The following is a 21,173-nucleotide window of genomic DNA, read 5'->3' as shown; positions in this document are numbered from 1 at the left end:
CCTTCTTGATCTACTACTTCCTCCATTTTTTCCTCATCTAATAGATCCAATTATGAGAATTATAAGATAATTACGAAGAAAATCGAACAAAATTGACAAACTTTAGAAATTTTGGCAAAAATCTGAAAAATATAGAGAGAAATTAAAGAGAGAGAAACGAACATGATGCAGATCTGAAATTTTGAAAAATAAAAAGAATGTAAAACGTATATAAAGTAGGCCAGGCTAGAAACAAATCGCATAGAAACTCTACAAAACATAAAGTAACTCATTAAAATACATCGTTACTGTAATACACATATAGTTACTATTTAAAATCACGAAATAACTGTCACGTGACAATTACACATGTTGCCCAACCAAATTACTTTGTTGCCCTGGTCCGCACTAAATTAACGTGGACCGGGTTTATATTAGTGTAAATATTTGTCGAAAGGTTGGACTATTAACGGAAAACGGTCGAGAGGTGATTATGTAAAGTAATTATTTCCAATAAGAAAAAAAAAAAACATTTAATAACGTGCGCATCACATCAAATCAAATAACCCAAATTCATCCCCAACCCACATCACGTCATATGACGTAACTTTTAGCAACACACTTCTATAGTCTGCACAAGAGGAGAGAGAAACTACAGAGACCATCTACAGAGAGAGGAGAGTGTGTGTGCCCTGTGCAGATGCAGATACAGATGCAAGCATACAACAGGCTGCCGAGCAGCGGCCACACAACACCATCGCCGCCGCAGTCGCCGTCAGTGAGGTCACCGAGGTACCGCCATGGCCGTAAGCAAGGAAGACCGGGACCACAGCCGCCACGAACTGTGGCGCATCGCTTGGCTTATTTAGTTCTCTCTGTTCTTCTCCGAAGACAAGGGATTTTTCTGTTTGCGCCGTTAATTTATATCTCTGGGATGTTGTTTTATATGGGTACTGTTTCGTTTGACGTGGGTCCTGTTATTTCTCACCATCCTGCTCCTGGGTCGGTTTATCGGAGCCCGCAGCTGTATTCGAAGCTCCGGCATGAGATGGATGCCGATAATTCTACTGCTGACGCGGTTAGTTGATTTCTGTTTCTTTCAAGATTGTGATTGATTTATTTTTTTCGGTTAAAATTGGATTTGGTTGTTGATATGTTTGTGGAGATTTGATGTGGGCTTGATTGTTTTTGTCGATTCAGGTTTTTGGGGTTAGGTAGGATATTAGGTATAGAGTGAGAGGGGGATTATCTGCATTGGTTTTAGCAATGCGGGTTGTAACTTTGATGATTTGAGCTTTGACTTGTGTTTGTTGAAGCGAAAGCAAGATTTGGAGTAACGAAAGGTGATTTTGATCCGTGATCTTGCTTCTTGTAGTGGGATAAATGTGACCTTATGATTGATGAGTACACTAGTCTTTGCAAACTATTTGAAGGTTATTAAGACCATTACTTCCAATTAGTGAAACGCTTTACAGCAAGGTCCTTACCTACTGAAATACATTAACTGAGTGTCGATGGGAAGTGTCCGATTGAGGTCATACATTTTTCGATAGAGTTGAGATCTTGTTGTATGTGAATATACAGCAGTAATGCGGAGTTTGTATATCTTTGAACTACAGCTGCATAATTTCGTCCTATGTTACCTTGGTTTACTATTATTTGTGAAAGCATAAAGCGTATAGCGTAAACATATTGGCAACATATCATGATCATATACAATGAGCAGGAGGTAAACTTTCACGCCTCTAACAAGAACCCATAGGCAAGAGAATCATTTCCACCCCTTTCCACATTTGCCCGGGTAAATTGGTGCTATGGGATTCTTTGTCCTCATTGCCTTCCAATATCACTTTGCAAAATTTTATCTAACAATGGAAACAAGCTGAAATAGTTTCAACCATTATGGGAGTTATGACTTTTGAACATAGAGTTGCTAACCGGAACATACTGTAATCACAACCTGCTAGAAAATGAGTCAAACCAGTCCGTACTAGGTTGGGTGGAGGCATTCAAAATCAATGCATATTGATTTTCCAACCCTTTTCTATTCCCCCTAATACCTCTCTCTTGTTGCACTCTTACTTCATAGGATTAATCTTCACTCTCCTTTTAGGAAGTGACAATTTAGTTTTTATCCTTTCAAAACGATTGCTGTCTCATGAAAATTTATTAAAACTAAATTATTAATATTAATAATATTCTAAAATATGATATTGATAGATACAATGTATTACGGAATATATGAAAAGGTAAATGACGCTTTGAACATTTTGAGTGAACTCGAAACTGAATAATTTAGGCGACAAACAGTCATTTCTTGGCCTGAGACCAAGATGGTCCAACCTGTAAATAACCTGAACCCAATGAAAATGTTTTCCACCTTTGATAACCATGTTCAATAAAGGAAGAGTAGGAGTTTAGATTTTTTGTTCTTGAACTTGTTTAGGTTGCAGAATGTGATGATGTTGCCCTTTCTATTGTGAGGTTTTGAAGCCAATCTTACAAAAACTCAAACTCTCATAATGAAGCCATTCTTTCTATTGGTTCCAACAATAGTGTGATAGAAAAGAATTGCCTAACAGGGCCCTTCTTCTGCTCCATAGTTCATATATGTCACTCTACAAGTTATACCTTTTCACCAACTTGATTGCATACAATCATAAGAGTAGAAGTTATTCCCCTTATTAAGTTGTAATCCAAACTGAGCATGCGTGAAGGTTGTTGAATCTGAAAAGAAGGGGTTCCGAAATATAGCTATTGCTGACGAGTGATTAATAGCATAGCTAATAGGAAGTAGACAAGTAAGTCCTATTACCAAGGATATTCTAGTGAAAAACGTCCTTTGAATATGTAGAATTTTTTTCAAATGGTTCTCTAATAGTTTTCTATAATTCTTATCACTATTTTGGAAAAGATTAGTAGCTATGTTACTCGGACTCTTCATTTTACCTCAAGTACCCGATTACCCGTGTCAGATCTCCGACACTCGGACATGGGTATAGTCACAAAATACTTTTTCATAGTATTTTCTTGCGTATGTGGACTTGAAAGAAGTTTAATTGCAATCCCGTTGGGGAAGGAAAGGAGAATAAGGACCAATTGGGGAATTAAACTTTGATGATTATGTCGGTTGGCAAACACCATGTTTAAGAATATCTTTCTAGTTGGGAAATTCTTATCTGTAATTCTGTTGGTAAAATTTAATAGCGGGAAATTGGAATGGAAAATGTTATTTTCTTGTTATGAAGGACTGTTATTTATTGGCATTTATGGTGGGTGCAGAGGATGTGGAAGGCTAGTATGGGCCTGTAGAAGGGAAATTACAGCCTATATAAATCATGTCATGTAAAGCTGCAATCCTTTATGTGATACTACCTTAGTTATGCTATTAGTGCATGGCCATCACTGCTATTGCTACTGGGGAATGTTTTTAAGAGGTCGGCCTAGCTTATTCTATTGTTTTGTTGTCTGGGAGGAACATTAAGACTTCCAGGATGTACATGGCGAATTGGCGAGTTACTTGTGGGGTAGAATATTCCGTCTAATTGATGAACCAATGCTTTTGGATTTTATGGGGTTTGTCTTTCGATTATGTCAAGTCTGGTTGACATGCTTTGTTTACACAATTATCTAGAGATCCCATTTTCCTCTATGATTTGTATTTCATAATTTTTTAAACAATCATTTCGGCAAATTTCTGTTTTCAGAAATAGGCTGCAAACATCCTGGCCTCTCAAGGTGTCTTAAAATCGATTAAATTTGCACATGTAATCATATATTTTGCTATAGCTCGTAGGATGTGGGTTTTAGTATTTGACTTGAGGTTATTTGCTTTCGTGTAGATATCAACTATTTGGAAAAATTCTTACAAGGGTGGTGAATGGAAACCATGTGTAAACAAGTCTACTTCCGGAGGTACGGTAATAACCTGTTGCTGAACTTGAATTTTGTTATTTGAAATATGTTGTGCTTTTGATGTATATTTAGTTATGCTCATGATGACTATTGACTTCATAGGAATGAGAAAGGCACCGATGTATGGTATATTGGCATGTAGTGAGAGTATACTTGCTTCCTCTTCATTCAGGAGTATTTTTTCAGCAGCTGTTGTTCTTTAGTAATTGCTATTTCTTTTGTGTTATTTGGTAATGAATTAAAATTATTGAGAGTGATAAGAAATAACTATCAAAATTGAAAGTATATTAGATCAATCAAAGAGTGTAGGGGAAACATTAATAGATACTACCTCATTTTCTAAATAGTTGCACCATTTTGACTTTTGACACTATTCAATATATATTGTGTTATTGTGTTTGTCTCAATGTATATATTTTAAAAATAAAAACTTTTTGTCGTTTTTACTAATACATAATTAATAAATATTAATGGTCAAAGTTATGCGTTGACAAACGTGAAAGTCAAAATGGTGCAACTATTTTGAAACAGATGAAGTATATATGTATGCATTTTATAGAAGAGATTCCTTGTTGAATTCGCATATTTCATGAAGTATTAGCAGATGATTATCCATGTAGCCTGCCATATTTGGAGTTGTGAAATTTGGAGGTGATCAGCTATATACTATTGGTTCCAAAGGGGCTGGCATCAATGCTATAAATATTTTTAGATAACGATAATCTCGTGAATAGTGAAATAATACTTTGTCATTTGAGGGATCAGCAAATCTCATAAACTATGTGAGCATGGCAACAAAATTCCACTTTCATAGCAATTTGACTAATATAAGACTCATTGGCATGAGCTAGTGATGCTTTGAAATCTGAATTCTTTGCACTTCGTGAAGGCTTTCTCTACCATACCATAGACACGAAAGCTTACCGAGGCTCAAAATTTTGGAGTTCTCTGTAGTTGGTTAGTAGCAGGATTTTCTGATGATAAACTTATTCCTCAAATTGAATGTGAGAAAGTCCACTGTGCTACAATCCTTCCTTTTGCTGCCAAACAGTAGGAAGATTCTCCAATGAAGCACGTTAGGAGCAGTATAGAAAGATTAGGGTAAAATTAAGATGAGGATACTTGATTTACTAAGTTTAGTGACAGGCGGGATCACATTCTGCACTTAACAAAATTGGTAGATACCTTTGTCACGTGCAATGTATAGGCTCAAGGCGCAACAAGGCGATTTGGAGTTCCCTAAGGCGCGCCTCGGTGCGCCAAGTGTTTAAAAAAGTGCGCTTAAAGCACGCTTAAGCCCTGAAGCTCGAAGCTCTAGGGCAAAACGCTTAATTAGGTCTGAGCGAAGCTCTTGTGATTAAGCCCGCCGAAGTGCGCTTAAGCGCATGAAGCCCGCGAAGTGCAATAAGCACGCTTTTGGCGCTTCATTGATTTTTTTTTTTATTATTATTACTTTACGTTGAAAGCTTTTTTATATGTTGTTATTGTGTTTTGGACCACTCCCTATTAATCCTTAACAATAGAAAGTATACCAACAATCCAAAAAAGAAGAAAAGAGAAGACAACAGTCACAGCAGCCGACCCTAGCTTCTAGCTTCTGGATAAAGACTATGTTATATGCTTTATTTTTGTTAAAGCAAGGAGTAATATATTTTTGTTAAAGCAAGGAGTAATATATTTTTGGAAGCAAATCTGATGTTTATATATTTTTGTGGTTATTTTAGTAAGATATATATTCATAATAGTAAAAATCTTTAATTCTTAAAAAGTGCGCTTCACTTCGATGAAGCCCGCGCCTTGCGCTTGCGCTTTGCGATTAAGCTCTAGGACTCATATCGCTTTAGTGCGCTTTGCGCTTTTTTATACACTGGGTGCGCCTCGGTGCGCCTCATTGAAGTGAGGCGCCCTAATAAAAAGTGAAAAAAAGTGAAAAAATGGTGCGTGCCTTGGTAGGTGCGCCTTTTTCGCGCCTCAAAGTGCGCCTTTGTGCGCCTTAGGTGCGCCTCATCGAAATCGCCTCGCCTAGACAATAAAAGGCGCTGGCTCCAATCGCCTTGCGCCTCAGAGCCTAGGCGCGCCTTTTTATACACTGGTCACGTGCATACTGTAATGGGGAACAAGCACTTTATCCTTCCCAACATGACTACTGACTACCAATAATTTTCTTAAAATGATACCTTTGTCGTAGTAATTTTCATAGTAAATTCTACTACACATATCAACCACCATATACAAAAGAGGCAAGATGTGCTTCTTATCCTTATCTTGGTAATTTTTATTAAAGGACTTGCCTGAACAGTAGATTTTGAATGGATATGCAGTGCAGACAATTGCTTGCTTACACATTTTGTTTGCATGTTGTTTGTATAGATCATGGTAGACAAAGACATTATATGCACAAACATGAAGCTGTATAATTTCTTAGATAATAATGACCTAAATTTGGCAGTCGTGACTTCTCATTATGTTAAGAATGACAACTGTTAAATGGTAGTACGGAGATATTTGAATAGCGAATGTTGTTAGCTTTGATCAAGTTAGGAACTAAGAAGCCATTTATCCAATTGAACTTACATTTTGAATGATGTATCTCTCCTTAGTCTCTCCGTTTGCTCCTCCACTCCCCAGTTCATGCAGTAACCGTAAAACAGAACATTCTCAGTAAATTTTTTTATTTTTGTTTTGTTAGTTATCTTAACCTTATGTTTTTGTTATGATGCTTGCTAATCACTTGTTTTTATTATATTGTGCTGTATCCTCAGCTTGGCTGATGCAGTTTCATAGAGTGTATTAGTTCTTGTGGATGATTATTAGCTACATATGTTCATATTTGAAAAAATCTGAACTGAATCGTCTGTCTCCATAATAGGCTTGCCTGATTCGAATGGTTTTATTTATGTTGAGGCAAATGGCGGCTTGAACCAGCAGAGAGCATCGGTCTGTTCATTGCATTGAATATAGTCCATTATCCACTTTCCACTGTCAATCTTGTTTTTCTGAAAGTTTTCTGACTTTAATCTAAGTTTTGTTCTTTGGTTGTGGTGATGGCCAGATATGCAATGCAGTTGCTGTGGCAGGCTATCTTAATGCCACACTTGTTATTCCAAATTTTCATTATCATAGCATCTGGAGGGATCCTAGGTGTGTTGTGGATGCATTACTAGATTTGATTGCATATGATTCACGTTTTAGTATACAATATTTTAGAGTGTAGATGTTCCATAATATGGATGTCTGTAAAAATTTGGAAGAGCTCTTCAATTCTAGTTTCGATGAATAATAACCTTAAGTAGTCTTTTAGTTGAAGGATTTGTTTCTAATAAGTACTCCCTCCGTATTTTAAAAAGAGATACACCTTCCTTAAACGGCCGTATTTTAAAAAGAGATACACCTTCCTTAAACGGCCGTATTTTAAAAAGAGATACACTTTTCTTTTTTGACATTGGTCTCCACTTCCAATTATATTAATATTTCTCTCTTTCTTGTGGTCCCTACACTTACTCACATCATCTTTTTACTATAATAAATAATTGACCCACTACCCTACTTTTATCTTATTTTAATAAATTCAACTCACTCTCCTAAAACTACATGCCGGTCATAGTGTATCTCTTTTTAAAATACGGAGGGAGTAATACTGATTTGAAGTCATGTCCACATTTTCTATAGTTTTCAAAACTTCTATTTTTTACCTCCTCTGCTCTTCTATTGTCGCAACATGTGCGTTTCACAGTCGCCAATGCAAGTCTTTGACCATTTGTTTAATTACATATTAATATAAATCATGAAAATTTGAGATTTTAATTATACACTTTGAAACGTATCTCACAAGATCACATATGGTAATATTTTTTTTAATTCCTTGGTAAAAGAAAAAGTACGTTTAAAGTTTGTGAAGGTTGAACAAGTCTTTTTTGCAATAATTAAAGAACAGATGAGGTATTTATTTTTACATCACATATTGACACAGGGCTATTTGTTCTAGAACTAATTTTTCTTTATGCTCTGCAGTAAGTTCAATGACATATATGATGAAGAATATTTCATGAGTATGTTGCAAAATCACGTACGTGTGGTCAATATGATTCCTGATTACCTGATGGCTCGTTATGACCACAACATGAGCAATGTTTACAATTTCAGAATAAAAGCGTGGTCTACTATCCAATTCTATAAGGACAATGTGTACCCAAAACTGCTTGAAGAGAAGTGAGTAAAAATCTTTTCCCTCGTTTAATTCATAAGATTATGTTGGTCTTAATTATTTATGGATTTGGATTGTTATGGTTTAACTTGACTTAGACCACTTGGTTGATGTTTGATAATTATTGTTTTTAATTCTTAGTTTTTCTTTGCATTTGTTTTCCAAGAAAAATGGATGTAGCGGTAATATAGCGGTAATAGTCGTAATACACGTAAGGTGTGAATCGTTGTTTTCCAATTAGAAATGGGAAAAACTGGTTACAATAATCCAACCTTTGGGCGGTCTTTTTAAAACAATCCCACTTTTGATTAATTGAGGATACTCCATACTTTTTATAATTTTTACCCTATCTTTTCTAAATGGTCCACATGACTAGTGATTGGCTACATAGGTGAAAATAATATGACGTGGCCTAATTTCCTCAAAAATCCATTTATTAATGATACATGTGATTACCTTATTGGCAAGCACATTCTGTTTTCTTTTTCTTTCTCTCTTCCTCCTCTTTTCCTCCTCCCTTCACTGATCTTCTTCATATTCCTTCTACTACCCCCACAACCACCCCCAATGATACTCTACAAAAATCAGGCCCACCACCATACCAATGTCATTCCACCAATACTAAGGCGCCACACGGCACCTTCTCCTCTGTCTCAATAAACAACCACCACCATTGTCTTAATTAATCTCACCAACGTCATCGTTGTCCAACTCCAACCGTTCCTCTAAGCTTTACCCCTTTCAATTGCAGTGGAATAAACAACATTAGAATCGACGACTCTTGTAACCTCGATCCACCTTAAGCCATGTACATCCTTGACATTCGGTCAAGTGAAAAATAATTTCTCTCTCATCCTTCCCCTTCTTCCACCTCATCTTCCACTAACTTGACATACCTCTTACTTTAATCCTACTTTTTCTTCTACAATCTTTACTCAAGGTCGCTAATTTCTCTTCCCTACGTTTTACATATACCCCACCTCAAATTATCTTTTCGACACAATTATTTATTTTAACATGTTGATTAATTTGAAGTTAAATTATAATTAATAAAATAAAAAAAATATTTTAGTTATTATGTGATATTTTAGTTTCTGTTTTTATATTTTTTTAATTTTTTTAATTTATTTTTTATTCTTATTTTAATTTTTTATTTTATTTTTAAAATTCTTTTTTTATTTATTTTATTTTTACATGCTATTCTGAAATGTACTTATTTTACTTATTCATTTATTTTAGACTTTACTTACTTTTTATTATCTCTTACAATATTTCTTCTATAATATATATACATTTTTCTCGTATCTTACTTTCATTAATTCCACCTTCTCTTCCTTGCTTTTTCCTTTTTACTTCCCGCTCCTTTCTGGTTTGATTGGTGACAATGACGATCTCCTACGACGATTCATGTTAGCCGACCCCAAATCATTTTGGGATTAAGGCTTTGTTGTTGTTGTTGATGATGTGATATTATTTTTATTTAATTTTACTTGTTAAATATTATTGATATTATTATGTAATAAATATTTAATAAAATTAGTTATGAAAAAAAAATTACGCCAAATAATGGGGTTGTATTGTGAATCATGCCAACACGTGCACGTAATGTGTTGTGTGAGTTTGCAACATTGAGATTGTTGCCCATTTTAATAATGTAAAATAATTGCCTATTGGAATGTTGCCCAAGGGTCAGATAGTTGCCATGGGTCAAGTGATCTTCCATCGTGACATGAGTATGCTGTCAACATTGAAACAAACTTCATTGGTCATCTACTGACAGGAGAAACATGTCAACATTGTTGATGGTCTAAATGACTTGTGAGACTGCTAGTGTGACAAATCCATAAACAATCACAAAAAATAACATTAACAATCTCAAAAGCAAAATTGAAGAATCACACTACCCTAAATAAGTCAACAATAACAGAAATAAAATCCCCAAGTTTATTGGGATGAGGTGTAATTGAAGATAGAAAGTGACAAAAGAAATTATGAAATTTCCATGGAAAACTGACAAACTAGCTAGAAGAAGAATAAAGTGGAAGAATTTAGAGGGAGAAAGTGGGGAATCAAAAGGGTAGAAGAAGAAGATTTTAAGGGAGGAAGATTGTGATTGTTGTGGGCGCTGTGATGCTGGTTGGTGCTGGAATTTTCAAGATTGGCAAGGGAAAAGAGAGAGAGAGAGGAGAAGGTTCATGGTTTATTTTATTTTATCAAAGAAAATTAGGTCCAAAAAATATGACATGTGGCTCATACTACCTGTTAACAGGTTAACTCTGTTAGAGACTGTTTAAAGAAGATAATCCTAAAAGGCGGAATTATTCTTAGTTAATCTAATGTTGGACTGTTATAAGCAGATTGCCCAAAGGTTGGTATACTAGAATCAATTTTTCCTTACAAATGTGGTACTTTATTATTTGTTTGGGGGGGGGGGGGGGGGGGGGGGGAGAGGATGGGTTAACATGGCACCCCTCCCAAGTTCCAGCTCCATATTCCTTCCTTGTGGCTACCTCAACTGCATCCTTAGTCCCCACCCATACACACACAAAAAGAGAGGCCTTCCACCGTCACCATGCAAAAATGATGCTCCTCCCCCCGTCTTTTTGTTTTCTTTTGCTCTGGTACCCCAAATTCCCCATTCTTCTTCTCCAACTCCGACAGACCCATCCTCTCCCTCGGTTTCTCATTTAATTAACATAATTAAGTTGGTGGGTGATATTGTAAATTCGTGGGACTGAGAACTGGAATAATATTTCAAAATGAAGTGACAAAAATTTCCTTGAATTATTATTCCACTAAGAAGCTTCAATATTTTCTTTGGTTGCCTTGTAAAACTTTTGGTGGTCTTGAATCATCGTGATTACACTGAATTGAAATATAATAACTACTAAATTGGGAATTCATTGCTAATAGAGACATCAATTAGCCAATTATTGGATGTACTCTTCTTTTATGGCTATTGGCAATTTGATGTGATCTGAACAAGGGGGGATTAGATGCATCATGCATCAATGAAGCATGAGTTTGTCTTCAAGTCTTCTATGAATTCTACGTAATTTTACTTTCCGATGTGGGCAGAGAGTGGTGGGTCTTGGCGGGTGTAATGAGAGGGGAGGGGAGGAGAGGGAATAAAAAGGTGAGAGAGGAGGCTAGAAATGCCTGAGTGGGTGTGGTGGCTGGTTGGGGTGGGTGTGGTGGATTGTTCAGGCAGAGAGAGGAGAGAGAAGGGAGGGGGAAAATATATAAATATATGTTTTACTGCTTAGCCAGTTTTAGGTTACTCTAGATCATTTTGTACATGGTTAGGATTATTTTGAGTTAACCCATACTTGGGTTATTCTAAGCAGATGACTGTATTGGAAACTGCAGATTATTCTCATCAACTAAAAAAAATAAAAATAGTATAACCATAAATATAAAAAAAGAGCTAGAGATTTAGTACCAATAATCCTCCTAATAAGAAGATTTTAAAAAATGGTTCTATCGTTGTACATCTGATATGGTCCTTCCAAGAATAGTCCCTGAAGCATCTCCCCTCCTATCATTTTCCATTGAGGAATAAACAAATTGATGATATTCAGTGAAAGGGGCCTGGTGTTATCCAGAGGAAATATTAGAACAAAAGCTCTCAGCTTATCTTGAGATAGCCATATTTGAGGAGTTGAGATCATGTTCAAGTTCACAGTTCCTTACTTCCATTTCGTATTTTCCCACCATTAGCTTGTCAAGTATCTAAAACAAGTTGTATACTCGTACCGGGCTTTCCTTAGAAGATCCTTCCTATTGTTTTTTAACCTTATTGGATATGCATACCTTCATTGTTTTACACTTTTACTGCTTAACAGGCTGTATCATTTACTAAACCCATAAGGAGTTTTTTTTAAAAAGATAACTTCATCTGCTTTTTTAGTATTCATCATACTCATAATTCTTGTAATTGGTGTTATCGTTTGTTTTGAAGTGATTCTAGTATCTTAATTATCTGACTTCTGAAGAAGTACTTCCATTAATTTACTCGGATGGAATTTTTGTATAGAGAACCTGACTGGGTGACTCCATGTCTTGACAGACCTTCATGTTCCGTTATAGAAGTTATTACTGTTTGTCTTCTTTTCTTTGTTTTTTGTTCTTTATTTTCTATTGTCTATTTTCCTCTATCCTTTTGGGGGGGGGGGGGGGGGGGGGGGGGGGTTGATATAGTCTTTTCTTCCATTCACTTTTCGGAAGGAGTCACAGAGGTGATGTTAAACTGAAGTTGTAACTATCGCTGTTCGTGTAAAAGAATTCAAGTCTGAGATATACAAAATATTTATCTTGACCCAACAAAGGAATGTTCTTGTGTTGATCCTTTTGGAATAACACCAGTTGTCTTCATGTTGTTTGTTGTGTTCCTTTGTGTATTAATGCTTCGTCATGTACAACTTAGGGTTATAAGGATCTCTCCATTTGCGAATCGATTGTCATTTGACACTCCTCCAGCTGTTCAACGGCTTAGGTGCTTGGCAAATTATGAAGCTTTGAGGTTCTCAAGTCCAATCTTAACATTGGGGGAAACATTGGTTGCAAGAATGAAAGAGCATAGTGTAAGAAGTGGTGGCAAATACGTATCTGTGCATCTTCGCTTTGAAGAGGTTAGATGGCGTTGTAATTTTCTCATGTTGCCTGCGTGCCGAGAGTTTGCTTCTCTCAAGTGCCAGCGTGCCAAACTTTTATGGTTGTCATTTAAATTGGTTGCTTCATATTTTTCTTGTCAATCTCAGGATATGGTTGCTTTCTCTTGTTGTATATTTGATGGTGGTAAGCAAGAAAAACTTGATATGGAGGCAGCAAGAGAAAGAGGTTGGAGGGGCAAATTTACTAAGCCTGGCAGGATAATACGTCCTGGTGCTATCAGAATCAATGGAAAATGTCCACTTACACCATTGGAGGTAAGCACATGTCATTCTGAGGGCTGAGGCTCTTAGGTGGTTTTAACTGGCGCGGTTTATGCCACCCCCCCCCCCCCCTCTCTTCAACCATCTCATTTTATCTCATTTTAAGACATATAATAACCTTTTCATATTTGACAAAAAACCTTTGGTGAGTGTCTTGTGTTTTGTTGTTCTCCAGTATGGTTTCACAGGTATCTTTGTAGGGATTTGTTATCTTTATCCCCCCCCCCCCCCCCCCCCCCCCCCATGTGTACTACTGTACTAGCATACTTTCGTATTGATGTAGGTTTCTTCTTGGGCCATGGAGTACCATCTGAGAGGCTGTTTCTGGTGGACACTTACGCTAAACATATAACCTACTGTAGTCTTGACAATGATTCTCTGTCTGCTGAGATCACTTTCACTCATCCGTTTTTGCAATGGGACTGCTGGTTTTTACCTTTTTAGGGGGGGGGGGGTATAGTATGGGGTGAGGTGGAATTGCGGACAGACCAAAGTAATTTACTAGAAGACAAACCTTAAGAACTGTAATATTTTGTTATTTCATTACCTTCTTTTTTAATGTGAGTGAAAAAGTCCATGTCCGTAACTGCTGGCATCATGATGTATCCCAGTGTCCTAGCCCAATTACAAGCTTTCCTCATAGGCGTAGAAAAACAATTAAGAAAGTACCTCCCTTACGTGAAAGTAATTCATTAGGTATCCATAAGCCCTAGCTTTTCAAATATACACAGGATGCCCCTGAACTAGAGTGTAAATTACAAAATTTCCTTAATGTTAACTGCCATTAGATATTTCTACGTGTTTCATGAACAAAGGCTTTCACCATGACACCATTATATTTAGTGTAATTTACTTAATAGCCATTGTGACTCTCCCTTTCTTTTAAGCTCTGTTTTATTAAAAAAATTGCCCCTATCAGAAATATGGGGCCTGGATTAAAAAACTGTAATGTTATAGTTGTTGAAGTTCAAAAAATTGACCAGTTCTCCCTCTTTTTCTCCGTGTTAGCATAATAGATTTGAAAGAAACCATGAAATAGCTGAGGAAGACTGCAATATTTGCGGAAACTAATATTCAAATTGAAAATCGACCTTGAATACGCTAAATAAGTAAATATCAAACTGCATTAAATCGGCATGCTTTAAAGAATGGGTCAAGGACTTTGAGGATTTGGTTAAATTACCTCTCCATGATTGTTCCCCTCCTGTTAAATTAGATTTTTTTAAAAAGATGTGCTACTATTTCATTTCGTTTTATTTCATGTCTGCCAAGTCTAAAATTAGTTGCTCACAACTTACAACACTTACTTGGCCAATATTCTTGTATTTTTCATTTATAGACAAAAGAATAAAGAGCAGCAACCCATGGTTATTTGTTTTACTTTTCTCCAATAACTTAAGGATTTAGGTTTGAACTTTGAAGGGTATTTCAGGATAAGCGAACTTGACGGAGACTGAAGCTTATCCTAGGTTTTTCTTTCGATTTTTGAAATTCGAGTTACTGAACGAAAGCAAACATTCCAGAAAACCTATTTTTTATAAAAAAATTTAACCCATACAGACATCTTTTAAATGAACCTCCTGTATTGAAGGCAAATTTGATTTTCAAAGAGTTATGACTTATGAGTAGCATCTCAAAGAGCGTAGGTAAAACATTTAACAGAAAGGGCAGTGGAGAAAAGCGTGCATGATAACTTTGTGCCTTGCTGAAACTTAAAATGGAAATGTTAAGAGCCCTTTGGTTGTGTGATTATTGGTTGGCACTCCTATTACAGAGACAGACCAAGTCAAAACCTTTACAACAAAGGAACTTCGACAACAGTCTCCTACACAACTTGGAAGGAGATTCAAGCGTTGGACAGCTTCCAAGAATTAGTATGGGTAGTGTTCATGTATTGCTTTGACCCTGAAGAATTTTATGAGCCTTTCAAATGTACGTCGTCCTCACTAGACCTGGTTATTGGGCGGGTTGAGTCATAAAAGGGTCACCTCGAAAAAGGTCGTTATTGGGCGGGTCAAAGCGTGTCGATAATGGGCTGATCAATAAACGAGCAAGAAATAAGACAAATGTGAGCAAAAGGGAATACATAGCTATACATATAATTCCTCCCTTTTTTTATTTATAATTGCACCTTTTGGGTTGGTAGCATAGAGTAAAAGAGAGTAAATAGAAAAAGTGCCTATGTAAATACAAACAAAAGGGAGAAAATATGGGTGACAATGGTAAATAGAAAACCTTTATAAAAGTAGAAGGGGTATTTGGTGACATCTATGTTACTCAGACTCGGGTACGAGTGTCGGATACGGGTACGTGTCCAAGTGTCCGGCACGGCTAATTTCCTTAATTTCCTTAATTTTAGACCAAAATGAAGTGTCGGAGTGTCCATACCCATGTCCAAGTGTCGAGGATCCGACACGGGTACTTGAGGTAAAACGAAGAGTCCGAGTAACATAGTGTGTAACACATGAAAAGACATCTGGGTTGGGAACAAAGAGAAAAAGAGAGTAAATAGCAAAAGCGCTATGTAAATACAAACAAAAGAGAGAAAATATGGTAACAATGGTAAATAGAAAACCTGTATTAACAGTAGAAGGGGTATTTGGTGTGTAACACATGAAAAAACATCGTGAAATTTACCATAAAAGGAAATGGAAAATGGTCCAACTTTCAAATAAGGCAAATGGTATACTTATGAGAAAAAGAAGGCAGTACTATTTTTTATCACAATTATTTTAAAATCCAAAATTACTGTGCTATAACATCTACCCTATAATTGGCCCTTTCCAATAAGAGCCCTTTTAACCTATGTTGGACGGAGACGGATACGATGGCATATACAGGTATGAGAAATGGGACAGGAAACGCCAAATTTCAAAACTGCAGGGTACAGGTACGACATGAATAAGGCATAAAATATTTAAAAGTTCAAAAATAATAAATAAAAATATCATAAAAAATAGGAAATAACTAAAAGAAAAGGTTTCTTTTAAACAAAAATCAGAAAGAGGGGTATCACGTGACAGTAAAAACAAAGAGGGAGAAAACACCAATATCATAAAGGAAGAAATCAGAAAAGGGAGGGAGGGTTCACGTGGCTGTCAACTATAAATTAAAAATATGGAGATAACAAAAAAAACAAAGGAAAAAATAATATTCAGAGCTTAAGTTCCAGACTGGGGAGGAAGAGTAAAATTTTTTTTTTTTGAAACCATAGAAAGAGGAGATCAAAGAGAGAGACTGAAAGAAGAGGAGCAGGTCGGAGGAGAAAACTGCTCCAAAATGCATTCTAGGAGAATCAAATTAAACGGAAGAAAACTGCTTCTAAATGCATTCTAGGATATCCTTCAGTCTCTCTCTCTTCGATCTCTGCTATCTTCTTTCCTCAAACCTGCTAGCCTGATATCTATCCTTCCTTTCTTTTTTAAAAATAGTGGTTTTAGTGTATGGGGACGCGTTAAGTAATTTACCGTCTGCGAGACGACCTCCTTTTTAACCGTGCCATTTCTGTTAAAACCCACACATCCTCAGAATTTCAGAAACGTTCCTTGGCTGTCCCCGTAACGGTACCGTCCCCGATACGGGTACCCTTGGCTTCCACCTGTCCCTGTGCAGCATAGCTTTTAACTTGACCCTAACCACATCCAATAACCAATAACCAGGTGCAGTCCGTACTACCATGATCATAGTGGAAATTTTGAAGACCTCACCCGTCCTCATGCAACTCTTGGCCAAATAAACTTTCCTGGAGTTTTTGGCATAAGAGCTACAAGTTATCCTTTTGAAGTATCACAAAGGCCTGCCTTGTTCCTTTTTCCGTGGCTTAAATTTAAGACATGCTTCCTCTATTTCACGGTAGATGCTTCATAGAGAAGTGGCACATTGTTTATGAAAGTTAAAGAGAAAGCGAGGGACCCCTTTTAGGTATGTTATTCCACCATTTACCCCCAAAATTTGGTCCACGCCTTTTAGTATGAGGTACTTTTGTAGTTTTAGGTGTAATACCTTTCCAAACGCAATGCATAGAAGTATAGTGACATTTCCATTTATAGGAAGTGTAGCAAGTAGTATAAAGCAGAAAGTTGTAGTATAAAGTTGACATTTTTGTTTGCTTTCTTAATCAGGTTGGTTTGATGCTTCGTGGTATGGGCTTTGACCGAAACACATCTATTTATTTGGCTTCAGGAAAGATATATGATGCAGAAAGAAATATGGCCCCGTTATTTGAAATGTTCCCTCTTTTGCAAACTAAGGAGATGCTTGCATCTCCAGAGGAGCTTGCACCATATAAGGTTTGTATTTTTGCATTGCTTGTATCTTATGCTTTTTATTTTTGTAGTGTTTCTTAATCTTTGTCCACCCTTTTGTCCCCTTTGTTTTTTCTTCTCTCCCAGAATTATTCCTCCAGGATGGCTGGTGTAGACTATACTGTTTGCCTACATAGTGAAGTGTTTGTTACAACTCAAGGTGGTAATTTCCCTCATTTTTTGATGGGCCATCGGAGATACTTGTATGGAGGGCACTCGAAGACAATTCGTCCGGACAAGCGAAAGTTAGCTCAAATTTTTGATAATCCTAGTATTGGGTATGTATCTATCTCGTAATTATGGTGTCTTTATGTGCTTAGTTGCTTACTAGTAACTTTTTGTGTCGAGTGGATTTGTCTGTTTTCCCATTTAAAGCTTTTAAGAAGTTTGGATCGATTTAGATGCTTTTGTGGTGGCACTAACTTTTCTTTGAGTTTTTGTATGAATACTTTTGACTTCTTTACATTGACTCAAAAGGAAACCTTGGGGTTTTCCCCCTTTTGACATTCCAATTTATTAGTGTAGTTGGGGAAGTTGAGAATGTAAAGCACATTAGACATTCATGGAGTTGTTGAAGTTAGGAGTTAAGGCACTTTTCCAGGCCTTTTGTTTAACTTCTACGGTAGTAGAAATCTTTTGTTTTCTTTAAAAACAGAATCATATAAGATTATCCGAAAAAGTTTGAACTATTGCCTTTCAAAACTCTAAATATATTCTTCCCCTTGGAATTACTGGTTATTGGATCTGATGTTGGATATAGAGTTTTAGGAGGAAAAAGGGAAAAAAAGTGTTTTCCTTGAAGAAAATATTCTGTATCAATTCAGTAATTTCGTTTGAGTGGATTCGTTAGATTTAAAATCTCGAGGGAAATTATCGCGGTTGTCTTGAGGTTTATCCAAGTTGACCTTGTGAATTCTGGTTTTGCAAATGCTTGAAGTAACCTTGAGGTTATAAGAAATTTCTATCCCATATAACCACAATACTAATCACTATTGGGAAGTTAACGTCGGTAAAATATAACCTGGTGTCTCTCTTCTCCCTTAGCTTACAACTTATTGACTCCCCCCCCCCCCCCCCCCCCCCCCCCCCCCCTCTTCCCTTTTCGACAGTTTTACTTGTGAACTTTTGGTTTTTATTTTCAATTGTAGTTATTAATTTTATTTTCGTCAATCTATATCAAGATATTATGGAATACTTGATTTCTTAGATATTTGGTATATTTTAGTAGTACGTAGAAAGAAAGTACTATAACCATATTACTTTCAAAACTCCAGTAACTATTTTGTAAAAAGCGTAACATTTGACTACCTTTTTTAATGGTATAACTCCACTCTTTAACCTTCGTATTTTTGTTATTTAACCTAAATTTTCCATTACACTATTTATAGTTAAATCTTAGTTTTCCACAACCCTAGCATTGTTTTGGAGGCAATTCTATTGTTACATGAGCATGCTATGGTGAAATGAGACGATGTTTTAGATATTATTTAGCCAACAATTTATATTAAAAGTACTATGTTTTTTTTTTTTTTGCTAATGGTCCTTCGTACTCCATCCTAGATCCGCCATTGGCTAAATCTCAAGGTTACGCTGTATAATTTCCTTAAACTTAAATCTCAATGCAATTTGGATACAGTCTTGTCTATTTTTTGATGTTGACTTGAATTGCCTTGAAGAAGTCGGACTCTGGGTTGTCGTATTCTTTCCTTAGATGATGGTCTCTAGGTCAAATATTTGGTAAGAAATTGGTCTTACACATAAGACGGTCACATATGAAGTATAAGTTTTTGTAAATGTTACTTCGTACTTGAGCTTGGGGAAGAGATAATGCTGGGTACATATAAAGGGTAGGTGTTGATAATGTGTCTTTGCATGTAAGGTAGTTATCAACTGTATAGATTTATCTAATCAGCAGCAAGCTTACAAGGCAAGCAAAAGCATAGAAAACAGAAATGCAAAATTCGATCCCAAATCAAAGAAGATATTAAACATATTGAGAAAACATACTACATACCTTCGAACGAATTATTTCCATAGGATTTTTTCCTATATACGCCATGAGTTTGTTTGACAGATGAACACCATGCTTCGGCAACCGTTACACAAAACAGTTATCCTCTGTTACATCATCTTCCTTTTGCTTCTTTCTGTTTTTTACCCTTTTCTCTTATTTTCATGATTTTTCCTGCATGTGTATTTTTTGGGTTCCTTTTTCTTTTGGCTGAGGGGGATTGTGTGAGCTGCATTAGCATGGCGATGGTTAAAAGTGTTGCTTGAACCCTTGTGTAGATATTGGTTCTTTGAGCTTATTTATTGTGGATTGAATTGTATCTTTTCTCCCCTCTTCTTTTTAACTTTTTATTGGTGTTTTATTAAAAGATGAGTCCTAGAGTGAACTGTAGTTGCAACCTTATGATATTAACATCAGCTGAAGTTCATCTTTACTGGTCTGCATAATCAGATGGAGAACGTTCAAGAGGCATATGCTACATATTCGATCACATAGTGATTCCAAGGGCTTCGAGCTCAAAAGGCCAAATGACTCCATTTACAGCTTCCCATGTCCAGACTGTATGTGTCATATCGGTAAATCAGAAGATTCGAGATCAGTGTCTGCAACGTGATCTCCTGTCATCAAAATCATATGGGTTATATTTCATGTTAATTGTTCTGCGAATGTGGCTAACAGCCAAAGCCCTTTTTACATTGATTCTTTGATTCTTTTCTCTTTTCCCTTTGTGGGGAAAAGGGTAACACAGTCAGTTTTGGAACTCCAAAGATTTGGTTGGACGGAGTGGTCTGATTATTTCACCAGAGCACGGCATCACATCTTTTTGTACATGATCTGGAAGTGGAAGTGAAGCCACATTATTTTTCCATTGGAGGAGTTGCTCTGGCATTAACAAGCTGACTCTGGCATTATACACTTGGTTGCAGCTGCTGTATCTAACAAGCTGCGAAATTATCTTGCGATATTTTTATCCACTAATTTTTGTCCATTCTTTTTTTTTCTTTTTGTTGATTGTATATGATACGATTTACGTGTAAAGCTGTACAAAGCATTTTGGAGCAAGTAATTCATTCATTCAGAAAAGTGATGTACTCTTGTGCGCATGCATCTCTCTCTTGTTATGGCAAAGATAATGTAGAAAGTATATGAAATATGCTGCTTCTATTGTACTCGTTCATCTTAGTGGGAAGGAATTTGGCTGCTGAGACAACATAATCCCAGAGTGCATTAGGTTAAACTCTAGAATGAGGTATGGGTTTAGATGTTAAACTCAAGTGAGTTATACTTGCATACCCATATCTTAAGCCAGATTTGGTTCATCAAATTAAATTTAAAACTCAAATAGATCTAATTTTGTTTTTAACCGTTATCCTCTTTTTTCCTCCCTTCATGAAACAATTCTTGCTACTCCAAGATAGACATGTTCAACGGGCTGGGGGCTCATTAAAAGCCCGGGTCTACCCTGCTTAAAAACGGCTAAACCCTTTTTCTTTAAATGGGCTTGGCTCTTAAAGAGTTAATTATTGATGGGTATTTAAAGGGTTGAATTTAGCCTTTATAGGGTTATGGAGTTAGGTTTAAAAAGGATCTTCATAGGATCATGTTAAAAGACGAGTCCTACTACACGTGTTTCAATACATTAAGTATTTCTTTTTTTACTTATTACAACACTCTTCTTTGGACATTAATATCGCATATAGGTAACAATTATAAAAGTTGATATTAGGAATCCTCGTATTGTTTCTAATTTAACAAGACCTCACTTGACTATGTTTTTTCTTACATATTGGTGAAAGAAAGATTGTAAAAGTTTGTTAATAAATAGT

At 36.2% G+C, this 21,173-nt stretch overlaps 1 protein-coding gene across 2 annotated transcripts; it reads left to right on the top strand.

The window, feature by feature from the left end:
* Positions 1–527: 527 nt before the first annotated feature.
* Positions 528–20,557, top strand: LOC110788478 (protein ESMERALDA 1). Of its 2 annotated transcripts, none has more exons than XM_021993117.2 (10): positions 528–1,057; positions 3,822–3,894; positions 6,764–6,831; positions 6,947–7,035; positions 7,906–8,103; positions 12,525–12,729; positions 12,859–13,026; positions 17,154–17,321; positions 17,424–17,614; positions 19,798–20,557. In XM_021993117.2, the coding sequence occupies exons 1-10, from the start codon at positions 680–682 to the stop codon at positions 19,958–19,960; spliced, it is 1,701 nt and encodes a 566-aa protein (XP_021848809.1). In that variant the 5' UTR covers positions 528–679; the 3' UTR covers positions 19,961–20,557. The 2 variants fall into 2 exon arrangements, with proteins under 2 accessions (XP_021848809.1, XP_021848810.1); XM_021993118.2 differs by having other exon boundaries at positions 997–1,057; positions 3,822–3,899.
* Positions 20,558–21,173: the final 616 nt, after the last annotated feature.

Source organism: Spinacia oleracea, chromosome 3 (assembly GCF_020520425.1).
Source record: "Spinacia oleracea cultivar Varoflay chromosome 3, BTI_SOV_V1, whole genome shotgun sequence".
Lineage (NCBI taxonomy): Eukaryota > Viridiplantae > Streptophyta > Magnoliopsida > Caryophyllales > Amaranthaceae > Spinacia > Spinacia oleracea.
This window is presented reverse-complemented; position numbering and strand designations above follow the sequence as displayed.